Genomic DNA, 13338 nt, shown 5'->3' with positions numbered 1-13338 from the left:
CACGAAGCATGGTAGGTCCGGACAAAGGGCGGGACTTTGCAAGTGAAAGGCAGGTGATCGATTCCTGGGACCGCCCCGATGCCTAGTAATCAATCACCTGCTTCTTAACACAAAAGGTCCTTTGTCCAGACCTGTCATGTTTCCCGTCCTGTGTGATAAAAGTAGCAGAGGGCAGGGGGAGTGCTGCGATGTTAAAGGGGCAGTCCGCGGGCCGGATAAAAAACGCTGGAGGGCCGGATTCGGCCCGCGGGCCGTAGTTTGAGGACCCCAGCTTTAAGTGAACAGGATCTGTTTTTTATTTTTTTTTTGGGTTAACAAATGCTTTAATGGACAAGAATGAAAGTACTGTTGCTCCAGAAGGCAGGCTCACTAATGGGATAAACCCAATTTATAGTCCATTGAGGAGTGTGTAGGTGAAGCAGCAAGGTGCTAATCTGCAAATTCTGAATAGTGGTGTCAGGTGGGTGTGAATTTTAAAAGGAACCAAACAAAATTACAAATCGTCAACAGTTCTCATAACAGTCAATGACATGTTTAGCTGTATGGCTGGAGTTTTACTTTAAGACCCCTTTCACACTGAGGCAATTTTCAGGAGTTTTAGTGCTAGAAATAGCACCTGTAAAGCGCCTGAAAACTGCCTCTCATTCTCTGCCATGTGTGCTTTCACACAGGGGCGGTGTGCTTGCGGGATGCTATTAATAGAGCTCCCAAAGCGCCCCTGCCTATTGAAATGAATGGGCAACACTTCATAATCGCCTTAAAGGCGCTTTGAAAGCACCACGAAATTGGACTTTTCAGGTTTTTTTAAGGTCCCATTGTCGTGGGACCTTAAAAAAGAAAAAAACTTCCCGCTAGCGTCTGAAAAGCGCTGCAAAAACACCGCAAAAACAAATGGCGCTTTAGCACCAACGGCAAGGCACTGCAGTGTGAAAAGGGTCTAATTGCTATATCACTTTACTAACTGGGCCAGAGCGAAGTTTTTTTTTGTAAATATACGGCCTAATCAACTGCTGAATTTTAAATCAAGGGCTGCAGGAAAGGAAATTGTTTAGTATGTTTACAGTGTGAGGATTCAGCCCAGAAGTAGCACTTTTCATGAATTTCAGTCCAGCTAATGAAGAACATTTCATGGCCTTCATTGCTCAATTTTATTGAGCACTAAGCTGTGTTCTAGTAGGGGATTATATGAAATGTATCATTTCTTCACCACAAATTTAACCACTTGCTCACTGGGCACTTAAACCCCCCTCCTGCCCAGATCAATTTTCAGCATTTAGCGCTGTCACTCTTTGAATCACAATTGGTCATGCAACACTGCACCCAAATTAAATTTTTATCATTTTTTTCACACAAATAGAGCATTTATTTTGGTGGCATTTAATCACCACTGGGGTTTTTATTTTTTGCTAAACAAACAAAAAAAAGACGGAAAATTAAAAAAAATCATGTTTCATAGTTTGTTATAAAATTTTGCAAACAGTTAATTTTTCCTCTTTCATTGATATGCGCTGATGAGGCAACACTGATGGGCACTGGTAGGCTGCACTGATGGGCACTGGTAGGCACAGATAAGGTGGCACTGGTAGGTGACACTGATGGGTAGCACTGATTGGTGACATTGATAGGTGGCACCGTGGGCAGTGGTAGGTGGCGCTGGTCGGCACTGGTAGGTGGTGCTTGCAGATGGCACAAGTGGGCACAGATGAGCTGGCGGCTGCTCTCCTTGATCGGGACCGATGACCCTCTGAAAGCCGCCGGTGATCGGCTTTTTTAGATCACATGATCAGCTGTCATTGGCTGACAGATGATCACGTGGTAAGGGGTGGGGATGGATCGGGGGGGTGGGGGGGTGGGGGGGGAGCTGGACGCTTGATCATGGGAGGACGTCTATTTACGCCCTCCTGTCATTCGGCTATAGCGCGGATCTGAAGCAGTTAAAATGGCAATCTGACCATCTTTGTCACTGACATGCAAAGTTTGGTTAAATGAGGGTAGCACTGTATTCAGTACAGTGCCTTGAAAAAGTATTCATACCCCTTGACATTTTCCAAAATTTGTTACAACCAAAAACGTAAATGTATTTTATTGGGCTTTTAGGTGATAGACGGTAAACAAAGTGGCACATAATTGTTTAGTGGAAGGAAAATGATAAATGGTTTTCAAAATTTTTTACAAATAAAATTGAAAAGTTTGGCGTGCATTTGTATTCAGCCCCCAAGTCAATACTTTGGAGACCCACCTTTTGGTGCAATTACAGCTGCAAATCTTTTTGGGTAGGTCTCTACCAACTTTGTACCTCTAGAGAGTGAAATTGTTGCCCATTCTTCCTCACAAAACAGCTCAAGCTCTGTCAGATTGGATGAAGAGCATTCAAGTCTTGCGACAGATTCTCAATTGGATTTAGGTCTGGACTTTGACTGGGCCATTCTAACACATGAATATGCTTTGATCTAAACAATTCCATTGTAGCTCTGCCTGTATGTTTAGGGTCGTTGGTTTAGTATCCCCAAAACATAATGCTGCCACCACCATGTTTCATGGTGGGGATGGTGTGTTCAGGGTGATGTGCAGTGTTAGTTTTCCACCACACATAATGTTTTGCTTTTAGGCCAAAAAGTTCAATTTTGGTCTCATCTGACCAGAGTACCTTCTTCCACATGTTTGCTGTGTCCCCATGTGACTTCTTGCAAACTGCAAATGGAACTTCTTATGGCTTTCTTTCAACAATGGCTTTCTTCTTGGCACTCTTCCATAAAGGCCAGATTTGTGGTGTAGATGACTAATAGTTGTTCTGTGGACACATTCTCCCACCTTAGATGTGGATCTCTGCAGCTCCTCCAGAGTTACCATGGGCCTCTTGGCGGTTTCTCTGATCAATGCTCTCCTTGCCCGGCCTGTCAGTTTAGGTGGACAGCCATGTCTTGGTAGGTTTGCAGTTGCGCCATACTCTTTCTATTTTCAGATGATAGATTGAACAGTGCTCCGTGAGATGTTCAAAGCTTGGGTTATTTTTTTTTTCTGCTTTAAACTTCTCCACAGCTTTATCCTTGACCTGTCTGGTGTGTTCCTTGGCCTTCATGATGCTGTTTGTTCACTAAGGTTCCCTAACAAACCTCTGAGGGCTTCACAGAACAGCTGTATTCATACTGAGATTAAATAGGTGGACTCTATTTACTAATTAGGCAATTTGTTTCACTAGATTTTAGCTAGGGGTAGCAGAGTAAAGGGGGCTGAATACAAATGCACACCATACTTTTCAGATATTTGTAAAAAAAAATGTAAAACCATTGATCATTTTCCTTCCAGTTCACAATTATGTGCCACTTTGTGTTTGTCTATCACATAAAATACATTTATATTTTTGGTTGTAACATGAAAAAATGTGAAAAATGTCAAGGGGTATGAATACTTTTTCAAGGCACTGTACATCTTTCCTATTCTCCCCATGCAGCTTGGGGTTCGTCAGACCTTACACTACTGTTCCTTTAAAAATCACAGATTACAGGACCTTTTAAAATTTGGAATTACAGAAAGTTTATTCATACTCAGATGTGATTGCAAAGGTTTACATTTATGAGTCTCAAGTAAACTACTCTTTATCTTGTGCAGATTTCTGCAGTGCAAATATACTGTATGTTATCCCTTTTATTATTTATTAACAATTATTAGGATTATTATATTAGGATGCACATTTGTTTATTCAGTAGGGTTTTCCATTTGCCACAAAAAAACTGCAAAAATCCCACAACTAACTTTTTCAGTCCCTCCCACGCAGTAGTGATATTTTGGGGGTTTCGCTCAATGTGTAGTGCTTTCCAGTAAGTTTAATCTAACTGGGAAATAGGTTTCAGGGCTTGTTAGCCCACATTTAAGATGATTTTAAGACCAATGTTTTAGGAAAACGAAAAAGGGTACCCTTGCAGTGGTTTCCACCTTCACTTTAAACAGGAAAGTAAAAATAACATTAAGCCTCTTGGCCTCCTCTTGCAGTATCACTGCTCATGCCTAAAGCCTAGACCAGGGGTGTCCAAACTTTTTTCAGAGGGCCAGATTTGATGAAGTGAACATGCGCAAGGGCAGACCATTTTGCCTGACATTCTTTGAACCATAAAAATTTGGTCTTTGTGTGTTTGTCCGAGCACTAATACACTGCCCAACAAGAATTCTCCTGCCTTTGTGGCTGTGTGTGGTGAAGAGATGAGCTTGGGCGTGTTATTTGGATATAGCGTATTTATCGGCGTACAACACGCACCTTCAGTTTCAGAAAAAAACCTTAAAATTTTAAATAAAGTACTGTGAAGCAAAATAAGGGTCAGTGCCCATCTGCAGCCCCACAAGTGCCATGAATGCAGCAAACCCCATTGCCCTGAATGCAGCCCCCCCTCATTGTCCTGAATGCAGCCCCCCCCCCTCATTGTCCTGAATGCAGCCCCCCCCCTCATTGTCCTGAATGCAGCACCCCCTCATTGTCCTGAATGCAGCACCCCCTCATTGTCCCGAATGGAGCACCCTCATTGTCCCGAATGGAGCACCCTCATTGTCCCGAATGGAGCACCCTCATTGTCCCGAATGGAGCACCCTCATTGTCCCGAATGGAGCACCCTCATTGCCCGAATGGAGCACCCTCATTGTCCCGAATGGAGCACCCTCATTGTCCCGAATGGAGAACCCTCATTGTCCCGAATGGAGCATCCTCATTGTCCCGAATGCAGCACCCTCATTGTCCTGAATGCAGACTCACCATTGCCATCAGTGCAGCCAGATTCATGCCCATCTGCAGCCTCGGAGGGGGCGGGACAAGTGCAAGACATGCAGGAGAAACTCCTGTTTTCTCGGCGGCCTCTTTAATAGAAAGTCCTGCCTCCTACGATGGACAGAACACTCGTCCAATGGCAACGCAGGAGACGGGATTTTTATTTACAGAGGCCGCCATGTAAACAGGAAATACTCCTGTATGTATAGCACTCGTCCCACCCCCTCCCTGTCCCCGCCAAGGCAGCCACCAGCATGAATATCTTTTGTGGCCCCTGGCGCGCGGGGATTCGTTGGGGGCCACAAAAGATATACATGTCAAAATTACCAAGCGCTAAAAATGGGTATATAATAAAATGTGGTCAGCGCAACTAGGTATAAACAAAGCTAATTGATAAGTGAAACTATGAAAAAAAATCCAAATAAAAATAAAATATGAGTCTGTGCAATCCTGTGCAAAAAAAAGAAAAAAATATGTATGTCGTGCAAATAAGCAAACATAACTGTGCAAAGATGAGTATCCTCTGTGCAAATATGCAATAGTGATAAAGTGCAAAATAGAGCAAATAAATCCAGGTATGCAAATGACCGGAAACTGTGCACAAATGATAAACAGACAAAGCACAACAGTGAACACACTGTGTAATGAAAGAGGTGGATAATTATCACAAATAGTCCCAATGGTATCAAAGCAAAACTACAATGAATGATGTGATATTAAAGTAGTCCATTGAGTCTATAATCCACCAATAAATGATATGATAAACGTGTATCAAATAAAATCTTCAATAAGAGATCTTCATGAACACCACTTAATGCTCTCTGGACTCTTACCTCAAACTGGAGTGTGTATTGCTTTATCAATCAATATAGCAAGGGAATATGCCTGAATCCAGTCATGATGGTTAATGCTTCTCCAGATACTGTAATCCAAACGATTGCTTCCAATTTGTCAGCATTGACAGGAGATCACATGATCACAAAAACGCACTCCTCTGGCCAAATCTGGATTATTGAGGCTAACTTCAACAGTCTACTTTTCAACTATACCATGGTTTCATAAACTCTACAGAGCATTTGGACTCCTCTTCCTTCTACAAATTATCCTGCTGAAGTTAGCCCCAATAGTCCAGATTTGGCCAGAGGAGTGCGTTTTTGTGATCATGTGACCTCCTGTCTATGCTAACAAACTGGAAGCAATCGTTTGGATTACAGTATCTGAAGATTTGTGCACAGTTTGCAGTATTAGTACATTTTTCATTACTTCTATGTAGTACGGTCATTAGCATACCTGGATTTATTTGCTCTATTTTGCACTTCATCACTATTGCATATTTGCTTATTTCAAATGACACATGTTTTTTTTCTTTTTTTTGCACAGGCTCATATTTTATTTTTAATTGGATTTTTTTTCATAGTTTCACTTATCAATAGTTTTGTTTATACCTAGTTGCGCTGATCACATTTTATTACATACCCATTTTTAGTGCACTGTATACACTTTAGGTCAGGCGGCACTTTTTATTTATTAGATTAGGTTAATTTTATTTACATTCATTTATTGGATTGATTCATTTGATAGCGCGAAGGACTACACCCTATATAAAATTACCAAGCGGGCCATCCAAAACCGGAAAGCGCGTTGCGATTGGCCCGTGGGCTGGACTTTAGACATGCCTGGCCTAGGCCTTTTGTTTGGTTGTCCAGACCTTTTACAGTACCCTTGTGCTCATGTACAACCACTGTATTTCTCGCTCAGCACTCTGGGCATGGAACTTCCCATCTCCCAGGCAGAGCACAGAGCTACCGCTATGCCCTTGATAACCAGTGTCCACAACTGCACACTCAGTCTGCTAGTCTCTGGTAAGACCTGGACACAGGGGTATACCACTAGGTTGCTTTATGACCCCAAGATTTGGATTTCATGTAGCAACAGTTCCTTATATTTAAACGAGTAAGCTAAGTAGTTAGCGATTTACATTTCAAGATTCTACATACGCTTCATTCAGTGGAACAAAAATGAAGTCTTTCTGAAAGAGATCCACATGCCGAGTCCAGGTTTTAACTCTTCCGTGCCTCTTTTGCTGCAGCCTGGGAAAGGGAAATAACAAATTACTCAAGTTTTGCTTGATTTTTTTTCCTGACCAACAATAAGCGAAACACATCTAGCAATTACCAAATACAAAACTATTTATCCCAGAAACTCCTGAAACAGAAAGCTATTGCATCAAGGAGGAAAATATGAGAATGTGAAACACACAATGATCTCCAAGCAATTAACAATACAAGCATCTCAAGGAGCCCTCTTTATTTTTTTGCTTGTAGTGGAATTCTAAAATATAATTAAAATATAAAATTCTTACAATTTTGGCATTATTTATATGTAAAAACTAAATTTGCTTTAGAGAGTTTATTCACTTGAGATTTCCTCACTGTGAGGTAGAACTCCCATGGCCTGTGCTGTAATGATCAACAGGGCTCGCAACCACCATACCCACTACTAATTAGCCAAGTTATAGAGCTACAACTGAAAGGCTTCATATGATGTGATTCAACCTAACTTGGAAAACACATTTGCTTCAAAATTAACTCAAAAGTTGCATATCTGCAGTGTGAGATATAGATCACTACCACTCTGCTTAATGTTCTCCTTGCTGGAGGCTCTGACATGAGGAAGTAAACCCTGCCTCTGTCAAGATGGCTGCCTTCACAGAGTGCTGCACAAGGCATAGTAAGTCAGCAGAGTATCAGCTGACCACAGGCAATACAGACGACTAGTACGCTAGCCTCTGCTTGGCCCTCTGCCTTTTTTGGGTCATAGCTTCCACAGTCCAGAACCTCCTTAATAGGTTCAGACTGCATAACTCTGGGGAAAAAAATGATACGTTGGAGAGATGCAATGCTGTGCCCATAGCACCTTTGAAGCTCAGTGATACCAAATATATCACAATTAGTCATAATGCAAGCAGTGTAGAGATTACATACTTTATAGAAACAAAGTGCAAAACTAAATTATTCCAAAATTAAAAATACTAATATATATATATATATATATATATATATATATATATATATATATATATATATATATATATATATGCACACATTAGAGCTGCAAAATTAATCGTTAAAAAATCGCGATCTCGATTCAACGCCCCCCCACCCACGATCTATATTGCCGGGTTTGTCGATTTTTTCATATAACAAGTGGAGAGACAATCTGCTCACTCAGCTGTCAAAAGAAAACATCTGGGCAGTCTGCCAAGTTTAGAATATGAAACATTGTAACTAACCATCCTTCTTAGATCAAAGGGATACACTTGTTTGTAAAAAAACAAAAAGTCAGGGCAGTCTGCCAAGTTTTCAACAAGTGTAAATGCAGGAAGTTTACCCCTTAAAGTCTAAATCTTTTTCTGACACTTCTTTAAGTTAAAATCAATATTTTTTGCTAGAAAATTACTTGGAACCCCCAAACATTATATATATTTTAGCAGAGACCCTAGGGAATAAAATGGCAATTGCTGCAATATTTTATGCTTCACTGCATTTGCCCAGCGGTCTTTCAAACGCAATTTTTTGGGGAAAAATACACTTCAATGAATAAAACTAAAACGCAGCGAGAATCGTGAGAGAACCATGATCTATCTTCTAAGCAAAAACTTGTGATTCTCATTTTAGCCAGAATCGTGCAGCTCTAGTGGACAGCTGGCTGTTGTAGCTTTTTTCAGTGAACAAAATGTTTTGTGGAAAATGGAGGTGCATAATATTATTTCTCTGCTCAGCCTGCTTTTCCAACACCAATTTGTGCAGCATATTTCAAAAATTCCACTTGAAACGAAGGCCTTCATAAGTTGCATAGATTTGACTAATAGAGCGGAAACTCATAAGTCTCCTAGTAATTGGTGGATGCCACATATTTATTGATTTATTACAGGTTTATTACAATTAATATACACTCATCAGCCACTTTATTAGGTGCTAGCACTGGGTTGGACCCCCTTTTGCTTGCAGAACACTTTTCTATGGCCCCATTCACACACTGCGTTTAGCGACGGTTACGTTACGTGGGGTTTTGTGCAGTTAAAAAAATTAATTTGACTGTGTCCAGGACTGATTTAGCGCAGCTTTCTGTACATAACCGCAGGTAATTGCAGTGTACTATTTCACCTGCGGATAGCAGCGGCAACAAGGAAAGAAAAACAGGAAGCACATCAGAAATGGCAAGAATGTTTCACTGTAAACGCAGCTAATCGCAATGTGCAACTGCAAGTGAATGCTGTGCCTGGAGTCTTGGAATTTCTAAACAAAACATGCTTTGAACAGCAGCCCAAGTGAAAGAGGCCTTATACAAGCTGTACACTCACTACTTTATATTGTAGCAAAGTGGTGTTAGTGTTGTGAGGGGTGTACTCACTTTATTTATAATTTTATATATGTGTTTTTTTTTTTAAATAACAAACATGCTATACTTACCTGCTCTGTATAAGGGTTTTGCACAGAGTAGCCCCGATCCTCCTCTTCTGGGGTGCCCTGTCAGCGCCGATCCAAGACGTCTTTTTGCACTGCACCCAGGCACTGCAGGGGGGGGAGGCGCTGAAGAGCTTTACCTCTCAATCTCTTCTGTCCTCTCCACGCTGCAGCAGCCCAGAGAGAGAACAGAGTGGAGGAAGGATCCGCTCATCTATCCACCCATCTAGCCACTGACGATTGACCAGAGCCCCGATCCAGGGTCCTGCTGCCACCTCAGGACAGGAGATTGTGTTCTCTGGGTCCCCTGTAACTAGGTCTGTGTGGAAGCCAGGATAATAGGACTCGGGAGGCAGATGATCCTGACTGCCAGGAGAGGTGAGTGAGCCATCACACTGAGGCAAAGTCCTTAGTGGGGTGACTGGGGTAGAAATTTGTGCAGTGTGGGGGGTATTTTATGGAGTGTGGGGAGATTTGTGCAGTGTGGGGGGTAATTATGGAGTGTGGGGGGTAATGCCAGGGGGTTAATAAAGCGTTTGCTGACACCAATGCTGGGTTAATAATGCATTTGATGACACCAATGCTGGGTTAATAATGCATTTGCTGACACCAGTGCTGGGTTAATAATGCATTTGCTGACACCAGTGCTGGCAGTTAATAATGCATTTGCTGACACCAGTGCTGGCAGTTAATAATGCATTTGCTGACACCAGTGCTGGCAGTTAATAATGCATTTGCTGACACCAGTGCTGGGTTAATAATGCATTTGCTGACACCAGTGCTGGGGTAATAATGCATTTGCTGACACCAGTGCTGGCAGTTAATAATGCATTTGCTGACACCAGTGCTGGCAGTTAATAATGCATTTGCTGACACCAGTGCTGGGTTAATAATGCATTTGCTGACACCAGTGCTGGGGTAATAATGCATTTGCTGACACCAGTGCTGGCAGTTAATAATGCATTTGCTGACACCAGTGCTGGCAGTTAATAATGCATTTGCTGACACCAGTGCTGGCAGTTAATAATGCATTTGCTGACACCAGTGCTGGCAGTTAATAATGCATTTGCTGACACCAGTGCTGGCAGTTAATAATGCATTTGCTGACACCAGTGCTGGCAGTTAATAATGCATTTGCTGACACCAGTGCTGGGGTAATAATGCATTTGCTGACACCAGTGCTGGGGTAATAATGCATTTGCTGACACCAGTGCTGGGTTAATAATGCATTTGCTGACACCAGTGCTGGGTTAATAATGCATTTGCTGACACCAGTGCTGGCAGTTAATAATGCATTTGCTGACACCAGTGCTGGGGTAATAATGCATTTGCTGACACCAGTGCTGGGTTAAAAATGCGTTTGCTGACACCAGTGCTGGGGGTTAATAATGCATTTGCTGACACCAGTGCTGGGGTAACAATGCATTTGCTGACACCAGTGCTGGGGTAACAATGCATTTGCTGACACCAGTGCTTGGGGTTAATGCATTTGCTGACACTAGTGCTGGGGGTTAATATTGCGTTTGCTGACACCTATGCTGGGTTAATAATGCATTTGCTGATACCAGTGCTGGGTTAAAAATGCATTAGCTGATACCAATGCTGGGTTAATAAAGCATTTGCTGACACCAGTGCTGGGTTAATAATGCGTTTGCTGACACCAGTGCTGGGTTAAAAAAGCGTTTGCTGACACCAGTGCTGGGTGTTAATATTGCGTTTGCTGACACCAATGCTGGGTTAATAATGCATTTGCTGATACCAGTGCTGGGTTAATAATGCATTAGCTGATACCAATGCTGGGTTAATAAAGTGTTTGCTGACACCAGTGCTGGGTTAAAAAAGCGTTTGCTGACACCAGTGCTGGGTTAAAAAAGCGTTTGCTGACACCAATGCTGGGTTAATAATGCGTCTGCTGACACCAGTGCTAAGGTTTAATAATATGTTTGTTGACACCAGTGCTGGGTTTAATAATGCGTCTGATGAGACCAGTGCTGGGTATAGTATAGTATATTATTGCTGGTATAGTTTATTGTTTTTGAAGTTTTGAAAGTTTGCATGTGGCCCCCATGGGATATAAAAACTTGTCATGCGGCCCTCAGGCAATTTGAGTTTAAGACCCCTGCATTAAAGGAAAAGAATTGCAGTAACAAATCAAATTCCAGCTTACATTAGTTTTGTGCAGTGATGTCAATGAAAGCTGCTATATGCTACTGACTTTTTAAAACAGAAAAAAGTGTTATATAATCTGCATAGCATATGGCACAAGAAAAAGCAACAAGAACTGACTAAATCGGCTTAACGGCAAACTTACGTCAAGTTAGCGGTGTCCTGCAAGTTCCTCCTCTCTCTCTGATTGAGGCGTTTATAGAAAAAAGAACTAAAAATATGGATCCTGTCTGCATGTTCTCTTAATTTCTCAAGAACTAAATACCTGGTTTGAAAAAAAAAAAAAAAAGGCTGTAATGATAAATGACAAAAAGTTTACTGCATACATTCGCTTCACTTATAGAGATGTACATAACCTAACAAAACCCTTACCTGTGACTCTGTGCATGATTTAGTTCACCGTTACAGACACAATCTGTATTTAAACTAATCCCAGCATGGTGCCTTGAGCTGGGGAATAGGTTTACAAATGTCCCCTTTGAAAACCAGAGAAGCCATCACTTTGCAGAGTTCTAAAGTCCAGTTATCACTGACAGATTGGGTCCCCAGAGCTGTCAGTGGAAACCAGAATGGCATCTATGACATACTGTTCACTTGCAGTCTAAAAGCTTTTTAAAACAAGTTTGATAAAAAAAAAAAAAAAGGGGGGGGGGGGCAGCAGTGTTTATATGAACAGTGAGAACTTTGTATATATGCACCTGCACCTTGTTATGTAAACTAGCTGATGCAGTCTGACACAATTTTGCCTTGTACTGAGTATTTAAAAATATGCAGTGCTATTTTTCATGTGTCTTTATTTACTCCTTATTTCCATTTGTGTACTTGGCTATCACCACAATAAAAATATATAAAAAATAAAATACTCTAACACATATCAAAAGTATCACACATATACAAGTGCTTCAGTGCTTTGTGCAAAAAAAAAAAAAAAAAAAAAACAAAAAAACAAAAAAAAAAAACACAAGTACATAAGTGTGCAGCAAAGCATTTCATGTAAAGTCTCTTAATAAAGTGCTTCCATATGCTCTGTACTTGCTTATATAACGCGCACTGTGCTTTTTCATGCTCTGTCTCTCCACGTCCTTTTTTTCAAAAAACCAATGCTACATCTTTATCCAGGAAAAAAAAAAAAGGGACTATTATGCTTCTAATAGCAGCTAAAAATGTAATTGCTAGGCATTGCTGACGGACGCTCCCACGATCCCAAAACGGATTGCTTAACTTATACGCATACAACACCTTGACACATTTTTCTATGTACATGGTCACCTGGGGTATATGGATATTTTTTTCAGACTCTCCTTGGTTTTTCACCATTTTCTCTTAAACGTGAAATCTTCTGGCCACATGTCAGCTATGTCTCTCCATTCTTGCAACACCCTCTCCTCTCTCTCTTTCCACCCTTTACCTTACCTGCCCTTTCCTTTTCTTTACATTCTCCTTTTCTGCCCTACTTCATGATCAGGTCCATTCCCCAGCTAGTACAACTCTGGTCTGAGACCTCGGCAACACACCCATGCAGAGAGCTCTGGATCTCTTATCCACTTACACTCATCATGAGGTGTGGATTGTGCTTCTATGTCAATTAATATCCTATTATTCCAATGAATTTTGGTTATCCCCCAATGTAAGTTGCTTTGCTTCCACTGTCTGACGTCTATGTGGAATGACTGTGTCTCTTGAATTTTTCTATCAGAGATGACATATGGGACCACCATGATGAAAGCTGTTATCTTCTTTCAATGCCTGTACTTTTATATTTGAAAACGGAATAAAATCTTATTCTTCAAAAAAAAAAAAAAAAAAAAAAAAAAAAGCTAGAAAGATGTATATACAGTATTATATATATACACCTGTATTAGCTTTGTAGACTGCATAGCTTTTTAAGTCCACCAGATGGCAGATCAGAGCACATTTAATCTTTTAATTGACACTAAACTCTGGTTGAAAAAA

General features: G+C 41.2%; 1 protein-coding gene across 7 annotated transcripts in view; it reads right to left on the bottom strand.

Annotated features, from left to right (window-relative positions):
• The window catches only part of SENP6 (SUMO specific peptidase 6), a 172576-nt gene that overhangs the window by 48830 nt on the left and 110408 nt on the right, over window positions 1-13338 (bottom strand). For all 7 annotated transcript variants that reach the window (XM_073626821.1, XM_073626822.1, XM_073626823.1 and 4 more), the window contains 2 exons: window positions 11531-11650; window positions 6751-6843 (listed from right to left, as the gene is read on the bottom strand). In XM_073626821.1, coding sequence (XP_073482922.1) covers window positions 6751-6843; window positions 11531-11650 — 213 coding nt within the window. The remainder of the gene's footprint in view (window positions 1-6750; window positions 6844-11530; window positions 11651-13338) is intronic.

The sequence above is a fragment of the Aquarana catesbeiana genome, linkage group LG04 (assembly GCF_042186555.1).
Source record: "Aquarana catesbeiana isolate 2022-GZ linkage group LG04, ASM4218655v1, whole genome shotgun sequence".
Lineage (NCBI taxonomy): Eukaryota > Metazoa > Chordata > Amphibia > Anura > Ranidae > Aquarana > Aquarana catesbeiana.
This window is presented reverse-complemented; position numbering and strand designations above follow the sequence as displayed.